The sequence below is a fragment of the Bos javanicus genome, chromosome 1 (assembly GCF_032452875.1).
Source record: "Bos javanicus breed banteng chromosome 1, ARS-OSU_banteng_1.0, whole genome shotgun sequence".
In the NCBI taxonomy this organism is placed as follows: domain Eukaryota; kingdom Metazoa; phylum Chordata; class Mammalia; order Artiodactyla; family Bovidae; genus Bos; species Bos javanicus.
This window is the reverse complement of record NC_083868.1, coordinates 139,325,656-139,338,624: the sequence shown is the minus strand read 5'-3', so window position 1 is coordinate 139,338,624 and position 12,969 is coordinate 139,325,656. Positions and strand designations below refer to the sequence as shown.

The following is a 12,969-nucleotide window of genomic DNA, read 5'->3' as shown; positions in this document are numbered from 1 at the left end:
CACCATCCTCGACCTCCTCACTTCCTGCCCCCTTGCCTAGACTGTGGTTATTCCCAGACATGCAATGCTGGGCTTATAAATATTCCCTGTGTAGAAACCACTGCCACTCTTTTCCGGCTGGGACCATCAGAACTGGTGTCAGTAAGTGGCCGAAAAACAATTAAGAGCCTGTTGCATGTGGAGCACGTCCAGTGCCACATTCCCCCAGGGCCTGCCTCCCACAGCCAGCCTGCCTGGGACCCTGTGAAGAGCTAGAGTCTTCAGTTGCCCTTCTTCCCAGCTTCAGAGCAGGGAGTCTTCATCTAAGACCTGACTCTGGGAACCTTAGGGAATCCTTTGCATTTTGTGTGTGAGTGTGTGTATCTGTGTGCATCTATTTGTGTTTGTGAACTTTCTAGGGAGAAGGACTCATAGTTTTCCTCCAGGTTCTCGAAAGGTTTCACAGCCCTTCCTCTGGAGAGGTGGGAGTCCTGCACCCACTGGCAAGGCCAGGGCAGAAGACCCTGCCAGGAAAAGGCTGAGCCACCAGGAAAGCCCATCCCAAAGAATAAACCCCCCAAAATTCAGAAGTAGTCTGGCCCCCATGGGTTTATGACAAGAAATCATCAAACAATATACTACATCTTACACTGAGTCTAGAATTTCACAGAACTGTGTAAGAAGGCAGTTAGTGTTTATAAAATTATTTCTATAAGAAATAAAATGCATGTTGAGTTCTAAGAGACAATACAAATTTTTTAAACTGATTCCTCATTTATTTATTCCACAAATACTTATTGTGTCCTTTATGCAAGATACTTATTCATAAATTGGCAGCAGCCCAAATGAACTATCACTTCACAGTGGACTAGAACCTACATTCCATGATCCAAGTGAGGGTTTCCCAGGTAAAGAATCTGCTGCCAATGCAGAAGACTTCGATCCTTGGGTATGGAAGATCTCCTGGAGGAGGGCATGACAACCCACTCCAGTATTCTTGCCTGGAGAATCCTATGGACAGAGGAGCCTAGAGGGCCACAGTCCGTTGGGTCACAAAGAGTTAGACACTGCTGAAGTGACTGAGCATGCAGAACCTGCTTGTTCTCCCTTGGGTACTCTTTTGTGTATGAATACTCTCGAATTATTTTAAATAAATCTTGGCTGCTTCTTTAACCCAAATTTTATGCCCCTGAAGATCCCTGTACCCCAATGTATCATTCAGTTCAGTCGCTCAGTCGTGTCCGACTCTTTGCGACCCCATGAATCGCAGCATGCCAGGCCTCCCTCTCCATCACCAACTCCCGGAGTTCACTCAGACTCATGTCCATCGAGTCGCTGATGCCATCCAGCCATCTCATCCTCTGTCTTCCACTTCTCCTCCTGCCTCCAATCCCTCCCAGCATCAGAGTCTTTTCCAATGAGTCAACTCTTCACATGAGGTGGCCAAAGTACTGGAGTTTCAGCTTTAGCATCAGTCCTTCCAAAGAACACCCAGGACTGGTCTCTTTAGGATGGACTGGTTGGATCTCCTTGCAGTCCAAGGGACTCTCAAGAGTCTTCACCAACACCACAGTTCAAAAGCATCAATTCTTTGGCACTCAGCTTTCTTTATAGTCCAACACTCACATCCATACATGACCACTGGAAAAACCATAGCCTTGACCAGACGGACCTTTGTTGGCAAAGTAATGTCTCTGCTTTTGAATATGCTATCTAGGTTGGTCATAACTTTCCTTCCAAGGAGTAAGCATCTTTTAATTTCATGGCTGCGATCACCATCCGCAGTGATTTTAGAGCCCGGAAAAATAAAGTCTGACACTGTTTCCATTGTTTCCCCATCTATTTCCCATGAAGTGATGGGATCAGATGCCATGATCTTCGTTATCTGAATGTTGAGCTTTAAGCCAACTTTTTCACTCTCCACTTTCACCTTCATCAAGAGGCTTTTGAGTTCCTCTTCACTTTCTGCCATAAGGGTGGTGTCATCTGCATATCTGAGGTGATTGATATTTCTCCCAGCAATCTTGATTCCAGCTTGTGCTTCTTCCAGCCCAGCGTTTCTCATGATGTACTCTTCGTAGAAGTTAAATAAGCAGGGTGACAATATACAGCCTTGACGTACTCCTTTTCCTATTTGGAACCAGTCTGTTGTTCCATGTCCAGTTCTAACTGTTGCTTCCTGACCTGCATACAGGTTTCTCAAGAGGCAGGTCAGGTGGTCTGGTATTCCCAGCTCTTTCAGAATCTTCCACAATTTATTGTGAGCCACAAAGGCTTTGGCATAGTCAATAAAGCAGAAATAGATGTTTTTCTGGAACTCTCTTGCTTTTTCCATGATCCAGGGGATGTTGGCAATTTGATCTCTGGTTCCTCTGCCTTTTCTAAAACCAGCTTGAACATCTGGAAGTTCACAGTTCACGTAACTGTGTTGATGAAGCCTGGCTTGGAGAACTTTAAGCATCACTTTACTAGTGTGTGAGATGAGTGCAATTGAGTGGTAGTTTGACCATTCTTTGGCATTGCCTTTCTTTAGACTAATGTAAATAGCAAGCAATATATTTCTATAATTTGATTTTCAAAATGTGGTTATTTCTTTCTTTTGTAGAAAAATTTACTTTCAGACTCCTTCAGTTATACCCTTCCTTGCTGTGATTTTTCAGTACAATGCCAAAACCTGTGTGCACATGGGTGCATGCTAAGCCCCTCGGTCACACCGACTCTTTGTGACCCCATGGACTATAGCCTGCCAGGCTCCTCTATCCATGGGATTCTCCAGGCAAGGTTCATTAGTGGAATACTGGATGGGGTTGTCATTCCCTAGTCCAGGGGATCTTCCTGATCCAGGGATCAAACCTGCGACTCCTTATGTCTCCTGCACTGGCAAATAGGTCCTTTACCACTAGTACCACCTGGGAAGCCCACCAAGACATTTTGTGATAGTCACTCAAAAAACTGGTATACCTTCTCTGAGATCCTCTCTCACTGAAGTGGATCAGTGATGAAAATAGCCAAATCTGAGCCTCAGAAGAGCTCCCAGTCTGCCTGATGCATGATCTCTGTAGTTCTGAGAAGGAAAAGAATAATTTAAAATAAGGTGTGTGTGTGTTTGTGTAAAGGTGACTGTGGATAACTGAGGACTTATTGGTGGGTGAGTGAGAGCTGGCTGTGGGTGTATGTGTATGAAAGACTGATCATTTCTAAGCAATGATGAAAAGGTTTTATTGTGGATCTTTATAACTATGAAGGTTTCTACACTTGCTCTGAGCTCAGAAATTTTAAAAAGGGGGAAAAATGGTATAGCCAAAAAGAAAAATTATTTTACTGCATTCATTTGCTTGGGACACCTTTTGCCCTATTGTCTTTGGGCAGAGGTGGGTGGAAGCCCTAAGGTGGGGTTGAGGAGGTATGCTTTGCGACTGATGCTGGAGCTGTGGAGAACAGGAAGGGGAAAGGCCTTTGAACCTCTTCCTACCCTGGTCCTTGGAAGAAGGGGCCACCTTCTTTAAGGTGACCTGGAAGAGAGAGAGGACCCAGCACAGGGTAGAGCCAGCACCAGCAGGAACGTGGCTCAGGATGAGGACCTGAACCAGACTGAGGGTGCCGACGGCAGGAACAGAATGGGACTGCGACACAAAGACGAAGATGACAGGACCATGACGGGGCAGGGAGGATGGGCACAGCAGTGTGACAGGAGGACAGAGGTGCTTTGAAAAGGAGGATGGGGGTGAGGGTGCACCTGGGGAAAAGGCTGAGGAAAGAGGAGAGGCTGGAGCCAGTGAAGCGGGGCTTGGGCTTAGGTCTGTTCAAAGAGCTTATTTCACTGTTTGTACTGGGAAGGCATGACTAGTCTTGAGTAGTAAGAGTCACTTTTTAACTAACTATGAACCTAGATGTACATGTTTTTTGTGAAATAATTTAAGTGTTTTAGCTTAGTAGTTTAACAACTAGGTATCTTAAGAGTAGTTTAACCATTCAGCTTTTTTAAAAAAACGAAAGTGCTAATTGCTCAGTCGTGTTTGACTCTTTGTGACTCCATGGACTATAGCCCGCCAGGCTCCTCTGTCCATGAGGATTCTCCAGGCAAGAATACTGGAGAGAGTTGTCACCTCCTTCTCCAGGGGATCTTCCCAAACTCGTGATCAAACCCATGTCTCTTGTGTCTCCTGCATTGGCAGGCAGATTCTTCACCACTGAACCACCTGGGAAACAGTGTGGTCACTGTGAAATCTGTGTGGTCTGTCACCCTCAAGATCCACATGCTTTATCCCCGGAAAGTGTCCTCTATCTCTGCTGGCTCATTGTTTCCATCACAGGCAGAATTGCCTTTCCCACCACGAGACCAAACACAGTGAGGCATGTCTCAAACAATGTGTCCTCACTTAGGCCAATAGCTCAGGGCTAAGACCCCAGTGACACTGGCCACTAAGAGCCTTTCTCTCTGCAGGATGAGGATCATACATTTTTAAATTCTAGAATCCAGTTCCAACTGCTCTTTCTCAGAATATAGGTATCCTGATATGTATACAGGCACACATATGTGTACATACACAGATGCACATATGAATATCATATAAACGCACATACCTGTGGGGAAGGGGCAAAGGCACACAGGCCTGAGTCTGTTTCACCACTTACTAGCTGTGTGCCCATTGATAAGCATCATCATTAAAATGGGATAATAGACATTACTGACACTATTTATAAAATAGATACTAATGAGAACATAATATATAGGGAATTCTACTCAGTGCTCTGTGGTGACCTAAATAAGAAGGAAATCCAAGGAAGAAGGGATGTGTGTACACATAGAGCTGATTCACTTTGCTGTACAGCAGAAAGTAACACAACACTGTAAAGCAACTATACTCCAATGAAAAATAATTTTAAAAATAAAATGGGATAATAATACAATGATGTTACATATACAGTTGACATACGCAAATTCAGTTATATGAGCTTGGTGTAATATCATTTAGATGCTTTTTGATTAAAATAGTTTCCTGAGCACAAACCATCTAACTGGTTAATTGAGTGCCTAGCCAAAAGCAACACAGGAAAAACTGCCTATGTTTGATATATTGAGAGATAGAATACTTATATGAATTCTCTAAGCAATTTAATGGCTCTTTAAACATCTTTTTAAATCTATGAGACCTTCATATATAACTCTTGGCTCTAATGTTACCCTCTAATTGCCTCATAACATTTTGTTGGCAGAATTACATCAGATAATCTATTACACAAAGCATTTAATTCAATGCTTCACATATGGGAAATGCTTGGTAAATGTTATTTATTCTTATGGTTTTTAGTTTACCTTTTATAATAGAAGTAAGTGCGGGTTTTAGAGTCAGAGAAGACCTGATTTCAATTCCTTTTATGTCACTTTGTGGTTATGTAACCATGGACAAATGACTTATAATCTCCAGCTATAAAATGGACTACTACTGACCTTAAAGGATTGCATTAAATGAGATAGCTAGACATAAAGTACCTAGCCTAAAGCACGAGTATTCATTCAGTGTTAGTTCCTTCCCCTTCTACCTTGCGTGTGTATGTGTATATGTGTGTGGGAGTAGGGGAGAAGAGCGGGTGTGGGTATTACAGATACCTGCATACTTATATATCTATATGCATGATTGGGCTTCCCTGGTAACTCAGCTCATAAAGACTCCACCTGCAATGCAGGAGACCCTGGTTTGATTCCTGGGTCAGGAAGAGCCTCTGGAGAAGGGATAGGCTACCCACTCCAATATTCTTGCCTGGAGAATCCCCATGGGTAGAGGAGCCTGGCGGGCTACAGTCCATGGGGTCACAAAGAGTCGCACGTGACTGAGCAACTAAGCACATACATATGACTGTAGTAACAAACTGGATTATCTTCTTACACAGGCCAGAAGGAAATCTCGGTTAGAAAAAAGCACAGCTGGAATGTACCATTTCTCAACTCTCAGATCAGTGTGGCTGCTCAGCGACGTGATGCCATGATCCACCGCATCCTGTCAGCGAGGCTTCATAAGATCAAAGAACTGAAGAATGAGTTAGCTGATCTGCACCACAAAGCTGAAGCTACAGTCATAGAAAACCAGTTTCTGAAACAAGTCCAGCTTAAGCACTTGAAAGCTATAGGAAAATATGAGAATTCACAAAATAATCTACCTCAAATTATGGCCAAACATCAGAACGAAGTGAAAAATCTAAGGCAGCTCCTCAGGAAATCCCAGGGAAAGGAAAGAGCCACGTCGAGGAAGCTGAGAGAGATGGACGGTGAGCTTCTGAGGACAAAAGATGCCTTGCAGGCACTGCAGAAGATTTCTGAAGAGAACAATCTTCCAGAGAGAGAAGAGCTCACTCAGAGGTTGTCCATTCTTACAGCTAAGATGGAGGCAAACGACAAAAAGATACAGGTCTGTACTTCAGAGGCCTAGGAATGTTAAGGTTCCAAAAGCAATGTGGAGAGGGTGCACATTCATCATACTTGCCTGAGGAATGAAGCACTACTGAGCTGAGCACACGGATGGTGGTATCCGGTGGGGATGGGGTGGGGGCAGGGAAGGGGAGGTGCACAGGAGAAATAGCAACAGCCCCTCTTGTTGTGGACTGAGCCAGGGCTCCTTCTGTGTTTGTGTCACCCAACCTAACTCAGGTCCACTCGTCCACAGGCAGCAAAGCCAGTCTACTGACACTGTGCTGAAGTGCTAAAGGAAAGCACAGCATTTACTGCAAATGTCAAGCAAGGAGTCCAGTTAGTTAGTGATCAAAACACCTGAACTCCCCCAGTGGCTTTCAGGGAAAATTTTTTAAAGACAAGGTTTGGGGTGGTGTGTTATGTGATCAGTTCATGGATATTCTTCTTGATTGGTTGGTGGTGAGGTATTCAGGAGTCAGCGTCATCAATCTTCTGGTTCTAACCAGTCTGGGGTTTATGTGCTTGTGGGCAGCATGCAGTTAAACTTCTTCCACCTGGTGGGGGTTCAGTATCTGCAAAACAGCTCACAGGAAATGGCTCAGAATATTACCTATAGCCCTTGAGGAGGAACTACAAGTTCTTAACTTTAATAGCTAAACTATTATTATTTTGTCTTGTGCTGTGTTTAGTCGCTCAGTCATGTCCAACTCTTTGCTACCCCATGGACTATAGCCCACCAGGCTCCTCTGTCTATGGGATTTTCCAGGCAAGAATACTGGAGTGGGTAGCCATTCCCTTCTCCAAGGTATCTTCCTGACCTAGGGATCAAACCTGGGTCTCCTGCATTTCAGGCAGCTTCTTTACCGTCTGAGCCACAGGGAAACAAATTGTCTTACTTTACTATTTTCATTTCTTTCTGCATCTTCTCACTTCTCTGATTAAATTTGCTCTTTGGAACTCAGGCAAGTTGTAGGAGGCTAAAGTTTTTCTAAAGACAGGAGGCAGACGGAGGACATGTGGTGAGGAGGGGTCCCTGTTCCAGAAAAAGCCCCATAGTGTCCTGCTCGGTTACAGTTGGGCTCATTTATCTGGAAAAGACCATTCTCTGAGACGCTCTGGCTGCCAGGGTTAGGGGAGTCTGTTCATATGCTGGAGGGCAGTGTGTTGTGCTATGTCGTGTTGTGCTATGTTGTGGGAAACCTCTCTTAGAAAGTGAGCCTCTGCTCCAAAGTGCTTCTGAAAAGATCACTTCCCTAAACTGTAAGTGCATCTCCTCACCCCCTTCCTTGTTCTCTCCCTCATCCATCTGTACAGTCATCACCACAAAGACCCATGTCCTGGAAACAGAAAAGTTTTCTAGGTAATATTCCTGAGACAGATAGGGGAAAGGAATGTAAATCACTGAAGGAATGGATAGGTTGCTATTCCTCAAGGGTGCATGGTGGTTAAAAGCTTGGGTTTACACGGGGTGATTTGGGAGAACACTGATTACACTGGGAATTCTGCCTATTCTACATTAGGTGGTTTGGTCACTATGAACACAAAATGGAATGGACACAAATGGAATTAACTTACTCTTTCATTCCTTAATGGCGAAGGACAAGTATTCTCTATGAAATAGAAATCATTCGTGAAGTAGACAAGTATTTACTTGAAATAACAAGACATTAAGTTCATTTCAGCCATTTCTCAGTTATTTCTTTTTTGGTAAAAATCCTTCTCTATTTTCAAAGAGAATTTTCTCACATAAAATGGATATGTGAGCCACAGGACATAATGAGGAACCTCCTTTTTTACTGATGTAAATAGTGTACCAAGGTTCTAATGTTTGGCCATTCAGGTAGCATTGAATCCATCTTAGCATCTGTCTGTCATGTGAAAGTACATGTATTTGTATCTCATCTACATATTTTTAAACATATGTTTAAGTAGCTCATGTTTCTATGCTGCTGCTGCTACTGCTGCTAAGTCGCTTCAGTCGTGTCCAACTCTGTGTGACCCCATAGACGGCAGCCCACCAGGCTCCCCTGTCCCTGGGATTCTCCAGGCAAGAACACTGGAGTGGGTTGCCATTTCCTTCTCCAATGCATGAAAGTGAAAAGTGAAAGTGAAGTCCCTCAGTCATGTCTGACTCTTAGCGACCCCATGGACTGCAGCCCACCAGGCTCCTCTATCCATGGGATTTTCCAGGCAAGAGTACTGGAGTGGGGTGCCATTGCCTTCTCCGATGTCTCCATACTACAACCAAAACCAAAAAGAATTCAAGAAATACTTACCTATTTTCTTATCAGGAGCACTTGGTCATATAGGAGATTTCATTTGGTTTTAGGGCATTTGGTGGGGGGAAAACATTTGTGGAGCAAAACATGTAAGTATTTTTTTAGTGTTAATATTTTAGAAAGTGTGATTTTAAAGATTATTTCATTTCAACCTCATTAGTTTACCATATTTTACACTTTAATGAGAAAGTGTTAATGTTATAATGAGGGAATCCATAAAGGGAAACTTTATGGTAAAAAAGGAAAGAAAGGTCTTTTTAGGCCAACCTCCTATTAAAGTCCTGCTCAAACAATTCTCCAGTAAAACAGGTCTCATTCCAGAAAGGTGAATATGCAATAGTAAATCCTGCATTTTTATAGAAGGTTATTGGAGAAGGAAATGGCAACCCACTCCAGTACTATTGCCGGGAAAAACCCATGGACAGAGGAGCTGGTAAGCTACAGTCCATGGGGTCACAAAGAGTCGGACACAACTGAGCAACTCCGCTACACTCCATTGTGCTACTAAGTCAGTCATTTCGCTGTCTCACGTATAACCCATTCACACGGGTGTGGCTCTGTGAGGCCCCAGCATAATTTCCAACCTCGGTTATCTGAGAATCACAGTCCCACAGAATCATGATCTGCACTGATGCTGGTAAAGCTTTCAGCAAGAGATGCTTGAAAGATTTTCACAGAGTGCACTATATGCCAAGTTGCATAATACTTCATTTCAACACAATTGCTTAGGTTTAGTTTGAAAGTATAACACTGATTATACTTATTGATTTTCAGGCTCTGTTCCAAAAAAAAAAATTTCTTTTTTATCAAATTCCAGAGTGTAAAAAACATCAGACTGTAAACATGATATTTATTCTCTAGAGTTGGGATCTGAGATTTTGGGGCTTTGTGCCTCTCTGTGTGTGTATGATAATTTTTAGTTCTAATATGTGTTCTCCCCACTAAAATTATATTAAAATCTTGAACTTTTCATAAGTGTAATTAGTTTCATTACAGTTGAAGTTTTGTATAATACTACACTGGTCACAAAGAGCTGAAATATGTACTGTTTTCAGGACTTGGAGAAACAATTGAGGCTGAACAATAAAGCCTTTACTCGGCAGCTGACCTTTGAGAACCGGAAGACCTTAGCAGCTCAGGCTGCCACAAAGACTCTGCAGATGGAAATAAAACACCTTCAACAAAAACTTAAGGTACTTTTTTTTAAAAGCAAAATGTACGAAAACTTGTGAAATTCAGCTTCCAAAAATATCAGAGCTGTTGTTGTTCAGTCACATCTGACTCTTTGTGACCCCATGAACTGCAGCACACCAGGCTTCCTTGTCCTTCACTATCTCCCGGAGCTTGCTCAAACTCATGTCCATTGGTTCAATGATGCCAACCCACAATCTCACCCTCTGTTGCCCCATTCTCTTCTTGCCCTCATCTTTTCTAGCATCAGGGTCTTTTCCAATGAGTTGGCTCTTCCCATCAGGTGGCCAAAGTATTGGAGTTTCAGCTTCAGCATCAGTCCTTTCAATGAATATTCAGGACTGATTTCCTTTAATATTGACTGCTTTGATCTCCTTGCACTCCAAGGGATTCTCAAGAATTTTCTCCAACACAACAAGTTGAAAGCATCAATTCTTTTGTGCTCAGGCTTCTTTATGATACAACTCTCACATCTGTACATGACTACCAGAAAAACCATAGCTTTGACTATACGGATATTTCAATTCAGTTCAGTCACTCAGTTATCTCTGATTCTGTGACCCCATGGACTGCAGCACACCAGGCCTCCCTGTCCATCACCAGGTCCTGGAGTTTGCTCAAACTCATGTCCATTGAGTCAGTGATGCCATCCAACCATCTCATCCTTTGTCGTCCCCTTCTCCTCCCGTTTTCTATCTTTCCCAGCAACAGGGTCTTTTCAAATGAGTCAGTTCTTCACATCAGGTGGCCAAAGTATTGGATTTTCAGCTTCAACATCAGCCTTTGTCAGCAAAGTGATGTCTCTGCTTTTTAATATGCTGTCTAGGTTTGTCATAGCTTTTCTTTCAAGAAGCAAGTGTCTTTTAATTTCATGGCTGCAGTCACCATCTGCAGTGATTTTCGAGCCCAAGAAAATAAAGCCTGTCACTGTTTCCATTGTTTCCCTGTCTAATTGCCATGAACTGATGGAACCAGATGCCATGATCTTAGTTTTTTGAATGCTGAGTTTTAAGCCAGCTTTTTCACTCTCCTCTTTCACATTCATCAAGAGGCTCTTTAGTTCCTCTTTGCTTTCTGCCATAAGGGTGGTGTCATCTGCGTATCTGAGGTTATTGATATTTCTCCCAGCAACCTTGATTCCAGCTTGAGCTCTGTCCAGTCTGGCATTTCACATTACATACTCTGAATATAAGTTAAATAAGCAGGGGACAATATACAGCCTTGACATACTCCTTTCCCAATTTTGAACCAGTCTGTTGTTCCATTTCTGCTTCTGTTTCTTCCTGACCAGCATATAGGTTTTACAGGAGACAGGTAAGGTGGTCCGGTATTCCCATCTCTTCAAGAATTTTCCACAGTTTGTTGTGATCCACACAGTCAAATGCTTTAGCATAGTCATGAAGCAGAAGTAGATGTTTTTCTGGAATTCCCTTGCTTTTTCTATGATCCAATGGATGTTGGCAACCAGTTGATCTCTGGTTCCTCTGCCTTTCCTAAATCCAGCTTGTACATCTGGAAGTTCTTGGTTCATGTACTGTTGAAGCCTGGCTTGAAGCATCTTGAGTATTACCTTGCTAACTTGTGAAATAAGGGCAGATGTACCATAGTTTTTACATTCTTTGGCATTGCCCTTATTGGGAACTGGAATGAGGACTGACCTTTTCCAGTCCAGTGGCCACTGCCTAATATATCTTTAAATTACTTAAAGAATAGCTTTCTCAAATTAAGTTTTTCCCCTAGGAACATAAATTATTAGAATGAGTTAACAGCCTGATGAATATGCATTATAATTAGAAAAATTAAAACTCTATTTACAAAACTTCTGTTATCATTTTTTATCTCATCACATGAAGTAATAGTATTGTACCTTGTTAACACTTTCAGTTCAGTTCAGTTCAGTCGCTCAATTGTGTCTGACTCTTTGCGACCCCATGAATTGCAGCATGCCAGGCCTCCCTGTCCATCACCAACTCCCAGAGTCCACCCAAATCCATGTCCATCGAGTCAGTGATGCCATCCAACCATCATCCTCTGTCATCCCCTTCTCCTCCTGCCCTCAATCTTTCCCAGCATCAGGGTCTTTTCAAATGAGTCAGCTCTTCGCATCAGGTGGCCAAAGTATTGGAATTTCAGCTTCAACATAAGTCCTTCCAATGAACACCCAGGACTGATCTCCTTTAGGATGGACTGGTTGGATCTCCTTGCAGTGCAAGGAACTCTCAAGAGTCTTCTCCAACACCACAAAATAGTGTCAAGTGAAATATGTCAAACAGAGAAAGACAAATACTGTATGATATCACTTAAATGTGGAGTCTAAAAAATACAACAACCTAGTGAATATAACAAAAAAGAAGCAGACTCATGAGTATACAGAACAAACTTGTGGTTAACAGTGGGGAGGGAAGGGTGGAGGGGTACTATAGGGGTAGGAAAGTAGAAGGTATAAACTAAGCTACAGCTCGATAAAGGACAAAAATGGTATGGACCTAACAGAAGCAGAAGATAGAAGATACTAAGTAGAGGTGGCAAGAATACACAGAAGAACTGTACAAAAAAGATCTTCACGACCCAGATAATCATGATGGTGTGATCACTGACCTAGAGCCAGACATCCTGGAATGTGAAGTCAAGTGGGCCTTAGAAAGCATCACTATGAACAAAGCTAGTGGAGCTGATGGAATTCCAGTTGAGCTATTTCAAATCCTGAAAGATGATGCTGTGAAAGTGCTGCACTCAATATGCCAGCAAATTTGGAAAACTCAGCAGTGGCCACAAGACTGGAAAAGGTCAGTTTTCATTCCAATCCCAAAGAAAGGCAATGCCAAAGAATGCTCAAACTACCGCACAATTGCACTCATCTCACATGCTAGTAAAGTAATGCTCAAAATTCTCCAAGCCAGGCTTCAGCAATACGTGAACTGTGAACTTCCTGATGTTCAAGCTGGTTTTAGAAAAGGCAGAGGAACCAGAGATCAAATTGCCAACATCTGCTGGATCATGGAAAAAGCAAGAGAGTTCCAGAAAAACATCTATTTCTGCTTTATTGACTATGCCAAAGCCTTTGACTGTGTGGATCACAATAAACTGTGGAAAATTCTGAAAGAGATGGGA

The 12,969-nt window shown here is 42.8% G+C and overlaps 1 protein-coding gene and 2 non-coding genes across 12 annotated transcripts in view; all 3 read left to right on the top strand.

The window, feature by feature from the left end:
* The window catches only part of LCA5L (lebercilin LCA5 like), a 41,965-nt gene that overhangs the window by 17,252 nt on the left and 11,744 nt on the right, over positions 1–12,969 (top strand). For all 10 annotated transcript variants that reach the window (XM_061421855.1, XM_061421803.1, XM_061421839.1 and 7 more), the window contains 2 exons: positions 5,872–6,386; positions 9,723–9,860. In XM_061421855.1, coding sequence (XP_061277839.1) covers positions 5,872–6,386; positions 9,723–9,860 — 653 coding nt within the window. The remainder of the gene's footprint in view (positions 1–5,871; positions 6,387–9,722; positions 9,861–12,969) is intronic.
* On the top strand, positions 2,970–3,049 carry LOC133255339 (small nucleolar RNA U2-19). The gene has a single exon (XR_009738924.1). It is a non-coding gene; the product is annotated as a small nucleolar RNA U2-19 (small nucleolar RNA).
* Positions 3,179–3,248, top strand: LOC133255332 (small nucleolar RNA U2-30). The gene has a single exon (XR_009738923.1). It is a non-coding gene; the product is annotated as a small nucleolar RNA U2-30 (small nucleolar RNA).